The following is a 17,158-nucleotide window of genomic DNA, read 5'->3' on the forward strand; positions in this document are numbered from 1 at the left end:
TTCATGCCCAACTCTTAGAGACCCCATGGACTGCAGCCTACCAGGCTCCTCCGTCCATGGGATTTTCCAGGCAAGAGTACTGGAGTGGGATGCCATTGCCTTCTCCAATATATTTACCCTAGAACTCAACAAAAATCTCTGTGGAGTGATAAGGAATAGTTGAATCTCTCTTAAGCAATATGCAGTTATATTAACAGTGAAAGCCAATAAATACAAATAGGAAAGGAAGCAAGCCCACCCCATGGAGGAAGATAATGAGATAATGCTGCCACAGTATTTCTTGGTAGCTAGCTGAACAAAATGTATGGAATATCAGGGTTTTAAATTCTTCTCCAGTTTAACCAGCTACCTAGTTCTATTGAATTGTTTGTTCTCACTGGCCTCAGCAGGTACATGGAAGGGGAAGTAGAAATGAGGGGTGAAAAGGAGGAACTTTTCCAAGGATGATAAGTAAAATTAAGGAAGGCATTAAATTTATCTTTGTTTTACCATTTGTAATCAATTTTGTAAGCAAGTGATTTCAATGCCCAGAAGGAAGTGTGAGTAAAGGTGTATCACTATTCAACAAATCATTCACATTACTCTTTGTAATATTTCTTTTGGATACTTAACATCTTGTAATGACTATGATCTTGCAGGCACTTCCCATAAGCTATATATGCATTATTGATGAAGTTCTATGACTGGAAACTTCCATCACTGCAGTGACTGTTGGAAAGCATAGGTTCTTTCAAACTAATAATGTGTATGAGTTTGTCACAGTTTTAATATATGCATTCTTTTTGCAGATGGTTGAAAAAGAAGGTTATCTTCAAAAAGCTAAAATTGCAGATGGAGGAAAGAAACTAAGGTAATAAACTTTTTTTTAATTCACTTGTATATAACTATGCTAGTTCTCCATCTCCTCAATTTGTATTGCTGTTATTGTTTAGAAAGGTAGGCCCTATGATGCAGGACTAGAATATTCCTCTCTGTTATCACTAAGGTCAACATTATTTTTAATGTAACTATAGGTTTCCAACAAAGCACTACATTTTATTTTATTGCACAGAATATGAATGAACTGCTTCGTGACCCTCTAAAACTTGAAATTAAAAAAATATGCAAAGAAATAAGAAAATCAGTCAGTTAGTCAGTTCAGTCGCTCAGTCATGTCCGACTCTTTGCGACCCCATGAATCGCAGCACGCCAGGCTTCCCTGTCCACCACCAACTCCCGGAGTTCACTCAAACTCACGTCCATCGAGTCAGTGATGCCATCCAGCCATCTCATCCTCTGTCGTCCCCTTCTCCTCCTGCCCACAATCCCTCCCAGAATCAGAGTCTTTTCCAATGAGTCAACTCTTCACATGAGGTGGCCAAAGTACTGGAGTTTCAGCTTTAGCATCATTCCTTCCAAAGAAATCCCAGGGCTGATCTCCAGGTCTTTATTTCTGTGATTAACAGATTAAAGGGTGAAGGGACTCATTTTGCAGTGTAAAAAATCTCCTATAATACATTGAGAGCATAATTTTTTGAAGGATGGAGGATTTGAGATACATTTGTTGCTCAGTAAAAATCATTTGAGAAAGAAAAATGAGAGAAAAATATCATCTGTTAGATAAAAAGTTGGAAGTTGCTGCATTTGGAGATGAGAGTGGCACAGAGTAGGTGAGAGAAATTAGACAATGCAGGAAGAATTTACTTAGGCGACAGGAAGAAAAAACTTTAATAATAAAAAATGAGGTTGATAGGAGGGTAGTCAAAGATGCTACATATTTTTTTTTAATATATGGGCTACTTAGAAGTAAACATCTCTATTTTAGAATGTCCCCTATTTCTTATGTAAGTCTTATTAAATACTTAGTTTTGTGATAGGTTAAATGCAAACTGCAAAGGTATGTAGAAAGTACTCACAGTGGCAGACAAAGCATTTATTCATGACTGTATAGTTAACAATTAAAATCATAAAGGATAAATGTACTAATTAGCTACACAATGGGACACTTATTAATTGTATAATATAGTTTATTACTGGGATGGAACTCTGGCCAACACTAGAAAATGAAGTATGTTATTGTACTTATTTATTTAAAATAAGTAAAATTGGAGAAATCTATCATCCATAATTCCACTACTTAAAATAACTCTTTCAAGTTTTAAAGAACAAATTCTATTTTCCATCCATATTGTGTTTTATTCTGGGGTAAGATTTTAAAAGCTCTTTTAAAGAAGAGCATATAAAATATTGTGTTTTATTCTGGGGTAAACAGGGCCTTCAACCTTCTCCTAGACTACTTTTCTGCAGTATCTCTGCAGCCACCGTCCCTTGAAGGTTCAAGGAGCGAGCTACACAGGAGACAAGATCAAATGCAATACTGTTTTCAAAGACTCATCTAGTCCAGGCTCCAGTGGAGAACCTGACTTAATGTGTTAAGTTCTGAAAGAGCAGTAGGGATTCTTTGACTAACCCAAACTAGTGCCAACTTTCCCCTGGACTTCACTCCCAGGTATATTAGCCCGTGGAAGGAGTGTGGAGGGTGCAGCAATAAGCCTTCCCAGGATAAACCAAAGCCCTTTCTTACCTTACCAGCTATGTGGACATCACATCCAAAGAAGGATAGAAAAGGGCTTGTCAAAGTTCCCACTTCAGCCTTTCCCTGGGGCTTGGTAGGAAGGAGGAGGTGATAGCTTTGGTAGGTCTTGGATCCCAGCCTCATGCAAGGAAGAGGAGAAGATCCTAAAAGGGATTCCAAGCAAATTTTGTACAGTGTCCTTGCCATAAGCCCTCCATAAACCATTCTTGTAAAATGTTTTCCTAGAAGGTGGTGTCAAGAAAAATTAAGGGGCAGAACCAGGCCTTTTCCCTCACCAGCTCGCATGAACAGCATATTTTTAGGTAGCTTCAATCAGTGTGTATACCATTTTGTATTTGTTTTGTTTGTTTGTTTAACCAGTTTACATACCATTGATGTGTTCCAGCTTAAATTCATATAAACATTAGTTTGTACTATGTTTCATTGTTATTTCAATCATCTTGCATGAAATTATGCATTCTTTCAGCTTTTTTTCATTTAAAATCATATCCATTTTAGTTTTCCTTTTGTTTTGTTTTTAACCTCAGGTGCACAAATTGAGTTGATTATCCTCTTTAGTGTGTGGCCTTGTATTATCATCTTTCTGGGCAAGACTCCTAGCTGGGCTTACTTTATTCTCAGTCTCCATTCCTCACTTCAATCCTCTGTAGAATATGTGTTCTTCAAATCCAGTCTCCATACATTTATTTGGCTATATGTGTGGCATACTAGAAAACAGCATGTAAGTGAATATGCTCTAAATTGCAGAAGTCTTTCGGGTTATAGGGGCTTCCGTGGTGGCTCAGCAGTAAAGAATCTGCCTGCAATGCAGGAGACGCAGGAGACACGGGAGACATGAGTTCAGTCCCTGGGTTGGGAAGATCCCCCGGAGGAGGAAATGACAACCCACTTACTATATTCCTGCCTGAAAACACCCCATGGACAGAGGAGCCTCACGTGCTACAGTCCATGAGGTCGCAAAGAATCAGAGACAACTGAGAGAATGAGCGCTTCGGGCTATAAGCCTCATTCTGTTTTGTACTACTTTCATTAAACACTAGTCAATATTAGGGTTATCTATCTACAGCTGTATACTTAAAACAAATTAATTTCTTCCAGCTTTCTCCCCATTTTGCCATTGTGTGCACACATCAAATTTTACTTACGCAGTCTTCCAGGAGTGGATACTTAAATTGTCCCTACTCCTTCCATCCCAAACAATATTGCAATAAATGACACATGTATGTCTCCTTACAAATATATTAGGAATTCTCTCTGGGGCATAAACCCAGGTGGCTCAGTGGTAAAGAATCTGCCTGCCAACGCAGCAGACATGGGATCAATCCCTGGGTTGGAAAGAACCCTTGGAGAAGGAAATGGAAACCTACTCCAGTATTATTGCCTGAAAAACCCCACGGACAGAGGAGCCTGGTGGGCTACAGTCCATGGGGTCGCAAAAGAGTTAGATGTGACTTAGTGGCTAAACGACACAAAAAGACTGCTTGATGGTAAAGGCACATACAGTTATAAATCCATGCATAACTGAATGCATCAGTTCATATTCTCTTCACAATGCAGAGATCACCCCTCACCACAATCTCATCGGTGTATAGTTTTACTAAATTTCAGTTTTGCAAGTTGATATCTATAGAACATAGAGTTGCTTTTATTAACATTTTTATTCCTCTGGTTGATGTTTCAGTTAAGTATCTCACTTTTCTTTTCTTGTGACAATTTCTAATATGCACCAGGTAGTATACCTTGGTCAACTTTTATATTAAAACTATAAAGACTTTATAGATTGAAAATTGTAGATATAGTCAACATATGTAATAACATATGATATCCTACAATGTTGATGGGACTATAAAGCACCAAGCCATTTCTACATTCCTCTTTTATTACATTTTTAAGTTGACTCAAGTTTATATGAAAATAGTTATAATTGCAGTAAACCTACTATAGCTTGCTTTTATATTTTCTTAACAGAAATTCTAAGCCTAGATGTCTTGAGTAAATCACAAGACCATATTTGTTTTAAAGACTGTTATGTATAGACCTACTGCTTGCCCAAGGAGTCTGTATGTTTTTGTAACTAACAACAGAATGATCAATTTCATGATAACTGAGAAGTTGTGTAGTTTTTAACCCATTGATAATTTAGTAACTATTCAATAGTATACCATAGTTTCTATAATTTGTATTTCTTATGTAAAATTTCTTGCCATGGTCTTGTCCCTATTTATCAAGGAACTTTATATCTTTTTACAACTTTTAATGTGTTATAACAATAATAACAGATGCTTATTCTGTGGAGTACTTGGATAGTTGCTTTACCAGTAACACTGAAATAATACTCTAAAACAGGCTATGTTACTGCCATCAATTTTACAAATGGAGAAACTTGGTCCCTTCTACCAACCTCTCCTCCCAATCTTACTCTATGTATAGTTGGTATGTATAGTCAGATTTTAGCTATGTCCTCTGTATGAAGTAGGTTAGATTTTTCCGTCTTGGTAGAAGACGTTTGAGGCCAGGAAGCACAAACTGTCCTTTTATTTCATACCATCAGTCGTACCAAGGGTTTCAACTGTCACTTAATAAATACTATTTTATTAATCTCTATAAATTTTCTAGGCTTCCCTGGTGGCTCAGTGGTAAAGAACCCACCTGTCAATGCAGGAGATGTAGGTTCCATCCCTGGGTCAGGAAGATCCCCTGGAGAAGGAAATGGCAACCCACTCCAGTATTCTTGGTCAGGAAATCCCATGGACAGAGGAGCCTGGTGGGTGAAAGTCCATGGGATTGCCAAGGAGTCAGACATGACTTAGTGACTAAACAACAACAACAACAAATTTTCTACTCCTAAATCCATGACATATCATCCACATCATGTTTTGTGTTCTTCTTTTCTTTCTTCCCCTCTTCCTGTTCCTTTTTCTTTAACTTCCTTCCCTTTTTCATGTATTTTTTTCCTTCTTTCTAAGAAAAGTTTGACCTATCTCTGAATACAGCAAGAGTTGGTGGAAAGTAGAACACGTTGGCTATATCTTACATCTATAAAGGGCCATGAATTTAGCTTTATTTTGAAATGAAGTTCTAGAAGTGTCCCCAGACAGACAGGATTGAAAGCCAAAGACATTCAGCATTCAACTTTAGATTTTGTTTGTGAACATTGAAGGTGTGTTTTTCTGATAAAGATTAGAAATTCCTGCATTTTGTTACATCTGTTCCCAAAAGAGAAGTAGCTCATGTCTCTCTGAAGTTCTCGGAGACCTTAGCGAAGAGTTGCTTTCAATTCTTTCGTTTATGAAAGGCCCCTGACAGCGTGTACACTTTCTGTACCCTCATCTCTCCTACTACACCTTTCATTTTAAGCCTGCCCCTTCGTCATCTCATCTGTGGCTTGTACATCTTGTTACACATGGCTTTTCACTCTACTCTGCTCTTCAGAGGGGGTGGAAAGAAGTTCTTGAGGATGAAAGGATGCACAGAGATATATTTGGAAAAACAAGTAGTATAGTGTTATGTCTACCGGTGTTCATTTTCATCCCAGAGCCCCAGAGCTATTAAACCTTTGTTTTTGTTTCTTTCTTCTTTTTAAACAATTGTTTCTAAGAATAGACTTTCTGTGGAACATGGTACTAAAGTACCCCCCTAATGTAAACGTTATTACTATTTTAGCATTTTCTGCTCAAGATCCTAATGAATTCTTCCAGGTTGCATTTGCCTTTCTCTCTTTTTATGTTCAGTGCTAAGGACTAGGGGGAACGTTTGAAAAGTATGGAATACAGCAGTTATTTTGTAAAAGGTTCCTTTAGTTTCATGATTTCCAACACGTGCTATTATAATTTCCAACTTCTAGTAACCCTGTGAAAATAGAAAGCTTTTACATTTCTTGCAGTAGTGACAGCGATGTATATATTTATACACCAGTGTCTCTTTGATTTTTTTTAAAGTAGAGGCAAATTACAAAAAGCTTAGGATATGAGACAAGAAATGTGTTCCTTGCATACCAGTTTGAGAACTAGTCAGACTACTTAGCAGTGTCCGAGTGATTGTTCAGTAAATCAGTCAAGGACACTGGAGTAAATCAGTTTCACCCCCCTCCAGGGGTGCAGAATCAATTCAAATCCAGTGTAACCAAGTCAGATAACAGAGGCAAGCAACAGCAAAGAGAGTCTGAAATTTACAAAGTAACCTCATATCTATTTTCCTTTTATTTTCTGGTTTGCCATCATGTCATTACCAAAGGAGGCACTGGAGAGGTCAGTGTAATATATAAAACTTAAGTGTTAGAGTAGACGAATCCGTTCAACATGAGCCCAAGCTAACAGATTCTAACAATGATAACAAATATTTTAAAGGCCAGTTTCCATCAAGTGTTGTTCAGATGAGCAGTTACAAAGTTGCTCTTATTATGTGCTGCCATCCGGTGTCCATTTCACAGAATACAAAGAATTTTTGGTCAAGCTGATGTTTGTGTTTAGTTTCTTTGGTTTGGGGTTTTTTGTTTGGTTGGTTTTGGTTTTACTTTCTACATTGACAAGTCAGGATTCATTTTAAGAATGTTCTCCAAAGTGTCACTTGGAGAAGATGTCCCACCAATTGCATTAACTGCTTGTCCTTATTAGAAGTTAGTTCTTCCTCCTTCTTAATTACATTAAGGATCCTCACTGCCACCCCCTCCCCCATCTTAAATGAGATACCTTGTGACAAAAATTTAAAATAAATACCTGCATTTATTGTCTCAGGATATATTTCCTGTGCTGAATCACTAGCATTAATGTCAATCTCTTACCTAATTGCTATCTGTAAATTTATGTGGAGACTCTCTCTCCTACTCCTAGGACATCTGACTTACTAAAGTTGGACATTTCCTGACTTATGTGTCTTACTTAACACACGAGTCTGTCCAACATCTAGGTTTTTATCTTTCTGTGTGGAAAAATTAAAAAAAAAGAATGCCCTCAAATTTAAGATGATGAAATGTTGATGCATTAATTGGCTCCCATCAATGGATGATGTTACCTGCTGGCCATCTTGGGAAAGTAGGGCTGAAAATCCTCCCAATTTGGCATTGCAGAACAGCCCAGATCAGTCTAAGAAGTAGCCTTGCTCCAAGGAGAAAGATGGTCAAGGACCTCTTTGGCAATAGTAAGGAGTCTTCCTCTCTCAGGGCTATTATGAGGCTCTCCATAGACAAGCACAGTATGACTGAGGGAGAGTTATGTGCAATCTGCTCTAGAGATGGTCAGCAGAATGAGTGTGGCCTTCAAGGTTCAGGAGACTTGGCCTGAATCCCATATGTATGACTTTGATGCCCTTGGATAAGACGTAACCTCACAACACCTCCGTTCTCTTATCTGTAGTGTGTGGATTATCACCCACCTCCCAATGCTATTTGGATAATTTATTTGTTACCGTGTTTACTACCTGTCTCCAATGAGTTAGAGGTAAATGCCTTGAGGTGTCTGCTGTTTGCCTTTATATATGCAGGCTTTGGAATTGTATCTGTCCTGTGGCGGATTCTCAGTAGATACTTGTGACTGGCATGGGGACTAAATTTCTTGAATTATACAAAGTATCAGGTGCCATACCTAGCACAGGGTGAGAACTGATGCATGCCCACCAGCTTATTTTATTGACACACATATGAGAAGTCAGGAAGCCCTCTGGAGAAAGCTCAGGCCATGCCACTAGAATTATAAATTAGAAAAGATGTATTCAACCAGAAACATTAGATAGTTTTAAAATGATTCTATGAAGGACTTGTCAAAACACTTGGCAATTAAGTAATAAATAAGGGAAATGCAGAAGTGGGTGCTTTGTAGCCCTTTTGTCGCTGGTGTCGTTCAGTCATTAAGTTGTGTCTGACTCTAGATGTGTGATGCTCCTGAAATTTGAGAACCCGTATATTCTTTTACTCAAAAACATTTGAGAACTTCCCTGGTGGTCCAGTGTTTAAGATTCTGAGCTTCCACAGTAGAGGGCATGGATTCAGTTCCTGGTCAAGGAAGTTCCACTTGCCCTGTGGTAAGGACCCCCCAAAACCACCAAATATCAAAACATAATAACAACAAGAAAAAAAAATACTTAAATAAGCACTCATAAGCACTCACTATATGTCAGATATGGGTTTCCCTGGTGACTGAGTGGTAAAGAATCTGCCTGCAATGCAGGAGACACAGGTTTGATCCCTGGGCCAGGAAGATCCCCTGGAAAAGAAAATGGAAATTCACTTGAGTCTCCTTTCAAGGAAATCCCATGGACAGAGGGGCCTGGCAGGCTACAGTCGATGGAGTCACAAAAAAAAGAGCGACTGGGTGACAGCATAACAACAACAAACACAACCCACAGATACTGTGCCCAGGAGTGGAAAAGCTCTAGGAAGTCAGGTGTGGTGTTCCCTTCTCTGAGGGTGCTAGGAAAGTAGAGAGACTTTTATTTCCATTCTGAAAATCACTTCTTCCTCAGAAGATCTATTTAAAAGTCCTGTGTAAGTAAAACGAGTTGCCAGTCCAGGTTCGATGCGCGATACTGGATGCTTGGGGCTAGTGCACTGGGACGACACAGAGGGATGGTATGGGGAGGGAGGAGGGAGGAGGGTTCAGGATGGGGAACACAGGTATACCTGTGGCGGATTCATTTTGATATTTGGCAAAACTAATACAATCTGTAAAGTTTAAAAATAAAATTTAAAAAAATTAATTAATTAATTAACTAATTAAAAAAAATAAAATAAAAGTCCTGTGTAAGTAAGCCCTCTAAACTTGAAGGAGCTACTCACTTGCTGAGTTGAATCTCAATATACTGAAAAACTGTCACCTATAAGGATTTGATGGCATGTAGAAAGCGTTAGAATTTCAAGTCAAGGCAAAACCTTGCCAGTTGATCCAATTCACACCGCTTCCAGAGCTGACAGTGCCATCCAAATGCTCATTGTGTTAGAGTAACTGGTGAGAAGCTTTTCTGCTGATATCCTGAGAATTTTAGGTGACACAGAGGGCCAAACACATCAAATGGGGAATTGACTTGAAAGATATTGTGAAGAAAATAGCTAAGTCTTTATTCAGAGGATAAAGGTCCTGACCTATGTCATAAGGTAAAAGATATTCCCAGTAGGTGAATTCTCAGTCACTCCTACATGAGAGGCTTTTGAAACACTTTCTGGTTTTAGACTCCCTACCGAGTACATGTGAGTCTACTCATCACAAACCAGAATAACCCCCTAGCAGGAAAGAGACAGAGGTGGTGTCATAGTTAGAAGTACACCCCTGCTTCTGGCTTCTTCCGAGCAGTTGAAAGGCTCATCATTAACTCCTTTTGATATATGCTAAGTTGCTTCAGTGTGTCAGACTCTTTGCGACCCTATGGACTGCAGCCCGGGTTCCTCTGTCCATGGGATTCTCCAGGCAAGAATACTAGAGTGGGTTGCCGTGCCCTCCTCCAGGGGATCTTTCAGACCCCAGGATCAAACACATGTGTCCTGCATCTTCTGCATTGCAGGTGGATTCTTTAAAGCTGAGCTACAGGGGGCGGGGTGGGGGTGGCAGTCCACGCCTCCTTTAAATCAGTTCAAATCCCAAGAGAAAAAAAGCGCTTGAGAGTAGTGGGCCTTTGGCCAATCCTTCTAATTATTATTAGGTAAAATAGTAAATAAGGCAGTCCAGATGACTTGTACCTTGCCATAGGCTCTGCACTCTAGTTTCTATAACTTGAGATTTAGGACCAAAACTATGGTGAAAGCTGACATGGACAATCTCCTTAACCAAGAAAGTGATACAGTCATACATTGGAGATATGGCTGGTTTGGATCCAGGACACCTCCATAAAGAGAATAAGGCACCAAAGAGAATCATATGATATTTTTGGTGTCCCAGAACATATAAATTTATGTTTATACTCCACTGTAGTCTATTAATAATCTAATAGCATTATGTCTAAAAAAACAATGTATATACCTTAATTCAAAAATACTGTATTGCTAAAACATGATGATCATCATCTGAGCCTCAATATGACTCACAAAAAAGTGAGTCATAATATTTTTTTGCTGGTGGAGGGTTTTGCCTCAGTGTTGATAGCTGCTGACTGATCAGGGTGGTGATTACTAAAGGTTGGAGTTGCTGCAGCAACTTATTAAAACAAGAAAATAATGAAGTTTACCACATCAATTGACTTCTCCTTCATAAGCAACTTCTCTGTAGCATGCAGTGCTGTTTAAAAGCATTTTACTCACAGTAGAACTTCTTTCAAATTGGATTTAGTCCTTTCAAACTCTACCACTGGTTTATCAACTACACTTATGTAATATCCTGAATCCTTTTTTGTCATTTAAACAATCTTCACAGAAACTTACCAGAAATAGATGCCATCTCATGAAACCACTTTCTTTCCTCATCCATAAGAAGCAATTTTTCATCCCTTAAAGTTTTTCATGAAATTGTAACAATTCGGTCACATCTTCAGGCTCCACCTCTAATTCTAGTTCTCTGGCTAATTCCACCATATCTGCACTCACTCCTCTGCTGAAATCTTGAATGAACCCTTCACAGTCATTCATGAGGGTTGGAATCAACTTCTTCAAAGTCCTGTTAATGGTAATGTTCTAACCTCCTCCCCTGAATCAGGAATGTTCTTCATGGTATAGAGAATATTGAATACTTTCCAGAAGGTCTTCAGTTTACTTTGCCCAGATCCATCAGAGGAATCATGACCTATGGCAGCTATAGCATTACAAAAAGTATTTCTTGATATAATAAGACTGCCTGGTTCATAAGCTACAGAATGGATGTTGTGTTAGCAGGCATAAAAACATTAATCTCATAGTGTATCTTCATCAGTGCTCTGGAGTAACCAAGTATATTGTCAATGAACAATAATATTTTGAAAGGTATCTTTTTTTCTGAGCAGTAGGTCTCAACACTAGACTTAAAATATTCAATAAACCATATTGTCAAGAGATGTGCTATCACCCATGATTTGTCATCCTATCTGTAGCATAATTCTTAAGGATCCTAAGATTTTCAGAATGGTAAATGAACAATGGCTTCAACTTAAAATTACCAGCTGCATTATCCCCTAACAAGAGAGTCAGTTTGTGCTTTAAGGTTTTTGAAGTCAGTTATCAACTTCTCTTCTCTAGCTATGGATGTCTTGGATGGCATCTTCTTCCAACAGAAGACTGTTTTGTCTACATGGAAAATTTGTTGTTTAGTGCAGCCCTCTCGTTGATGTTCTTAGCTAGGTCATCTGGATCACTTATTGCAGCTTCCACATCAGCACTTGCTTCTTCACCTTGTCTGTTTATGTTTTAGAGAAAGCTTCTTTCCTTAAACCCCATGAATCAACCTCTTCTGGCTTCATACTTTTCTTCTGCTGCTTCCTCATCTCTCACAGCTTTCACTGAATTGAAGAGAGTTAGGGCTTTGCTCTGGATTAGGCTTTGGCTTAAGAGAGTGTTGTATCTGAATTGATTTCTATCCAGACCACTAAAACTTTCCCTATTATCAGCAATAAGACTGTTTTGCTTGTCTATCATTCATGTGTTCACTGGATTAGCACTTTTGATTTCTTTTAAAACTTTGACTTCCCTTGGTTAACTTTGGCACAAGAGGCATAGTACTCAGCCTGTCTCAGTTTTTGAGTTGCCTGCCTCAGTAAACTTAATCACGACTAGCTTCTGATTTAAAGTGAGAGAGATGTGACTCTTCCATTCACTTGAACACTTTAAGGCTGTTATAGAGTTACTCAGGAGAGGGCAATGGCACCCCATTCCAGTACTCTTGCCTGGAAAATCCCATGGATGGAGGAGCCTGGTAAACTGTAGTCCATGGGGTCGCTAAGAGTCAGACACGACTGAGCAACTTCACTTTCACTTTTCACTTTCATGCATTGGAGAAGGAAATGGTAACCCACTCCAGTGTTCTTGCCTGGAGAATCCCAGGGACGGGGGAGCCTGGTGGGCTGCCGTCTCTGGGGTTGCACAGAGTCGGACACGACTGAAGCGACTTAGCAGCAGCAGCAGCAGAGTTACTCTTTGTCCTAATTTCAGTATTGACATGTCTCAGGGCATAGGGATGCCTGAGGAGAGGGAGAAAGTTGGGGAAAGACCAGTTAGTAGAGCATTCAGGACACACACAACCAATGGATTAAGTTAGCTGTCTTATATGGGCATAGTTCATGGCGCCCGAACACAGTTACAATAATGACATCAAGATCACTATTACAGATCATCATAGCAAACGCAATAATGTAAAATTTGAAATATTGTGAGAATTTCCAATATGTGACTGAGCCATGAAGTGAACAAATGCTATTGGACTTTTGTCTTGCTTGAAGCAAGGCTGCCATGAAACCTCAGTTTGTAAAAAATGCGATATCTGCTAAGCACCATAAAATGAAGCACACCTATACTCCTTAATCTAAAAAACACAATATAAATTAGTAAAGAGATTATAGGCTTCAGAATCAGAGAAACTAGGTTTGTCTCTAAATGTGTAGCCTTAAGTAAGTTACCTAAACACTCTGAATCTTATTTTCTGTACTAGTAAGTGGATATAATATCTTCATCATATTTTTGAGAAGCTAAATCTCCACTAGATGATCAAACTTATACTACTCAAAATAATTTATGTTAATTCTTATTTTAAAAGAGATCATGAAAAACTGAATTAAAATTGGGGCATCTGAAATGTTATAAACCAGCATTCTGTTCTTCCTTTTGAAATGATATGATCTTAAACAAGTTGGAAAAATCCCTTGTATTCATAGATATTATTTGTAGTTTATAAGTTCAAAAAGAAATTACACTGTATGTAAAGTACCAGAGCAATTTATATTACCAAAGTTACAACATGTACAATTCCTATCCTCTTCAGCCTGTTCATCAGATTCACCTAAGAGGGAACTCTTTACAGCAGCTCAAAGTTCTGAGAACCATGAGATAATCGAATTTCATGCAACTTCATTTCTTACCAATTCCAGTTCCAAGTTTAAGGAAGGGAAAAATGCCAACACGTTCTATAAACGATCAACATCTGAAACAGATCAAATCAGAACCGTTTATCCAGGGCTTGCTATAGATAGGAAGCAAATAAGGTATAGAATATCTCCTGCCAGGAGATTAAAAATATAGTAGGAAATATAACAGGCAGGTTAAATAAAGATTTTGTCATGTCTGAGGATATTCCATTCTTGCTGGTTACATATGGTAAAAGTGAGGGGTGGAGATAACAAAGATGCCCAGTCTAGATCAGCAGTCCTGCCAATGCTTACTCTATCTTGGATCATCTAATATTAAGACCTCTGTCAGAAGAAGGCTACAGATGCTTCAGTTCATCTTGCTGCTGGTGGTAAATAAAAGGAGAAATAGGAACTAAAGCAAAGGAAGAAAAAGGTCTATGTGTTTTTATTCCTGCTCTTCCATCTTTATTGTCATCTGATTGAAAAAGTGACTATTTGAAGACAAGTGGGCCCAACAACATAGAGTTCGTATTTGCATGTTGAAACATACACATTATGTGTGTTTTGTTTCTGTTTTTCATTTTTAATACAATGGTGTATAAGTAGGAAAGCTTCAAGCATGTAAGAGCCACCTAGTCTTGTAAATGTTAACTTGACTGAATCAAAACTGTTCTTTCAATCAAACCTCTAGAGTCTATGAGGAAAGTGGAACTAAATTATACAAAGATCTTAAATGGTCATTTAAAACATATTTTTGTGTAGTTTTATATTGCCCAGAATAGTCTTTTAGTAACCTTTTTTAAAAAAAAATCACTTTTGTAAAATGAATTCAGCTATTCAAAAATGAGTGTTAAACCAAAGCAAACATCAGCAACATGATATAATAGATAGAAACTTAATGTATATTAATCTCCTTAATGTTTTACCATCTAATTGAAGGGTATTCTTCATGACACAAACTTATACAGATCTAGTTATTTAAGTAACAATGCAATGCAAAGGGCAATCAAAGTTGGGGTTTCACTTTCTGATTTAACTGTTGTTATATCCAATTTTTTTTTATACCCCCATGCCTAAGTTTAATCATTAACTCAACAAATATATAATTATCGCCTACTCTTTCCAATTCACTATTCACTACTATTTCCAATTCACTTGTCACTGGGGGTATCTTTGTAAATATAAAGTATTTTCTGTTGGTTTGGGGATTTTTATTTAATGGGGGAAAGAGAGAAGTGAAATTTACAAAATATTATTTTCAATATGTCTTAAGTGCTGTGTGAGGAAGTCATGGAAGACATATTTAAAAACATAATGTTTGAACTTCTGATGAATGGGAATTAATAATCAGAAGGGGCTGGGATGGGTGAAGACAGTCATAGATAAATAGTGCAGTATGGTATTTTGAACTATATCTTATATTATGATTGACATTGAAAACTTCCCTTATCAGGATTCTTCTACAAGACAGGGTTAATTAGCTCCTTATATGAATCCATAATATGCAATTTTCATAACCTGTCTCTCTTTTTTTGATATTTTACATGCAGACTTAAGAAATGATGCACTTCATTCTTGGGCAGAGAGCCTTAACTTATAAGATTATTTGTAGGATCAGTTTAAATTCATAGTAATAAACTTGTTCAATTGAAAGATATACACATTTTAAAATATTTTTTAAAAACATATTGCCAGATTCACTCCTGAAAAAATGTTTGAACTCCACCAAAATTGTATGGGAGAATTCATTTCTCCACACTCTCAATAAGTAGCCCTTGGTGTCATTCCTTATAGTTCTAGCTAGTTTGACTGGCAAAAAAGGAAAAAAAAAAAAAAAATTTGACTCCTTTTATTTTCATCTTTGCTTTCTGTTGAGTTTCAACATTGAAAAATATTGTGAGCTAGACAGTGAGAGATTAGCTGGTTAGTTTTCAAGACTCTGATGTGTACTAAACCCATGAAGAGATGTCACAATGAAGGAGCATATCCTGGACATCCTGGAGTTCAAAGTCAAGTGGGCCTTAGGAAGCATCACTATGAACAAAGCTAGTGAAAGTAATGAAATTCCAGATAAGCTATTTCAAATCCTAAAAGATGATGCTGTTAAAGTGCTATACTCAGTATGCCAGCAAATTTGGAAAACTCAGCAGTGGCCGTAGGACTAAAAAAGTTCAGTTTTCATTCCAATGACAAAGAATGTTCAAACTACCTCACTGTTACACTCATTTCACACACTAGCAAAGTAATGCTCAACATTCTCCAAGCTAGGCTTCAATAGTATGTGACCTGAGAACTTCCAGATGGTCAAGCTGGATTTAGAAAAGGTAGAGGAAACAGGGATCAAATTGCCAACATCCACTGTATCATAGAAAAAGCAAGAGAATTCCAGAAAAACATCTATTTCTGCTTTATTGACTACTCTAAAGCCTTTGACTGTATGGATCAAAACAAACTGGAAAATATTTCAAGAGATAGGAATACCAGACCACCTTATCTTCCGCCTAAGAAATCTGTATGCAGATCAAGAAGCAATAGCTAGAAGCGGACATGGAACAACGGACTGTTTCCAAATTGGGAAAGGAGTATGTCAAGACTGTATATATGTCACCCTGCTTATTTAACTTATATGCAGATTACATCATGCGAAATGCCAGACTAGATGAAGCACAAACTGGAATCAAGATTGCTGGGAGAAATATCAATAACCTCACATATGTAGATAACACCACCTTTGTGGCCAAAAGCAAAGAGGAACTAAAGAGTTTCTTGATGAAAGTGAAAGAGGAGAGTGAAAAAGCTGGTTTAAAACAACATTCAGCAAAAACCACCACAATATTGTAAAGTAATTAGCCTCCAATAAAATTTTTTTTTAAAGACAAAAAAAAAAAAAAACCCTCAACATTCAAAAAATGAAGATCATGGCATCCGGTCCCATCTCTTCATGGCAAATAGATGGGGAAACAATGGAAGCAGTGACAGATGTTTTTCTTTGGCTCCAAAATCACTGCAGATGGTGACTGCAGCCATGAAATTAAAACATGTTTGCTCCTTGGAAGAAAAGCTATGACAAACTAAACAGCATATTAAAAAGCAGAGACATTACTTTAGTGACAAAAGTCCACATAGTCAAAGCTATGGTTTTTCCACCAGTCATGTATGGATGTGAGAGTTGGACCATAAAGAAATCTGACCACCAAAGAATTGATGCTACTGAACTGTGGTGTTGGAGAAGACTCTTGAGAGTCCTTTGGACTGCAAGGAGGTCAAACCAGTCAATCCTAAAGGAAATCAGTCCTGATTGGAAGAGCTAATGCTGAAGCTGAAGGTCCAATACTTTGGCCACCCGATGAGAACTGACTCACTGGAAAAGACCTTGATGCTGGGAAAGATTGAAGGCAGGAGGAGAAGGGGATGACAGAGGATGAGATGTTTGAATGCCATCAGTGACTCGATGGACATGAGTTTGAGCAAGGAAACCTGGCATGCTGAAGTCCATGGGGCTTCAAAGAGTCAGACATGACTGAGCGACTGAACTGTAGTGAACTGAACAATGAAGGACAATGTTCTGATTTCTCTTTTTAGTTTGCTGCAGGAACAGCTTTTTAGGGAGTGGGGGATATGGATACATGAAGTTGG

The 17,158-nt window shown here is 38.0% G+C and overlaps 1 protein-coding gene across 1 annotated transcript in view; it reads left to right on the plus strand.

Moving 5' to 3' along the window:
• Window positions 1-17,158, plus strand: part of ARHGAP15 (Rho GTPase activating protein 15) — a 702,765-nt gene that overhangs the window by 109,864 nt on the left and 575,743 nt on the right. Inside the window, exon 4 of the mRNA XM_010853686.1 lies at window positions 789-850. Coding sequence (XP_010851988.1) covers window positions 789-850 — 62 coding nt within the window. The remainder of the gene's footprint in view (window positions 1-788; window positions 851-17,158) is intronic.

The sequence above is a fragment of the Bison bison genome, unplaced genomic scaffold (assembly GCF_000754665.1).
Source record: "Bison bison bison isolate TAMUID 2011002044 unplaced genomic scaffold, Bison_UMD1.0 scf7180017864330, whole genome shotgun sequence".
Classification (NCBI taxonomy): domain Eukaryota; kingdom Metazoa; phylum Chordata; class Mammalia; order Artiodactyla; family Bovidae; genus Bison; species Bison bison.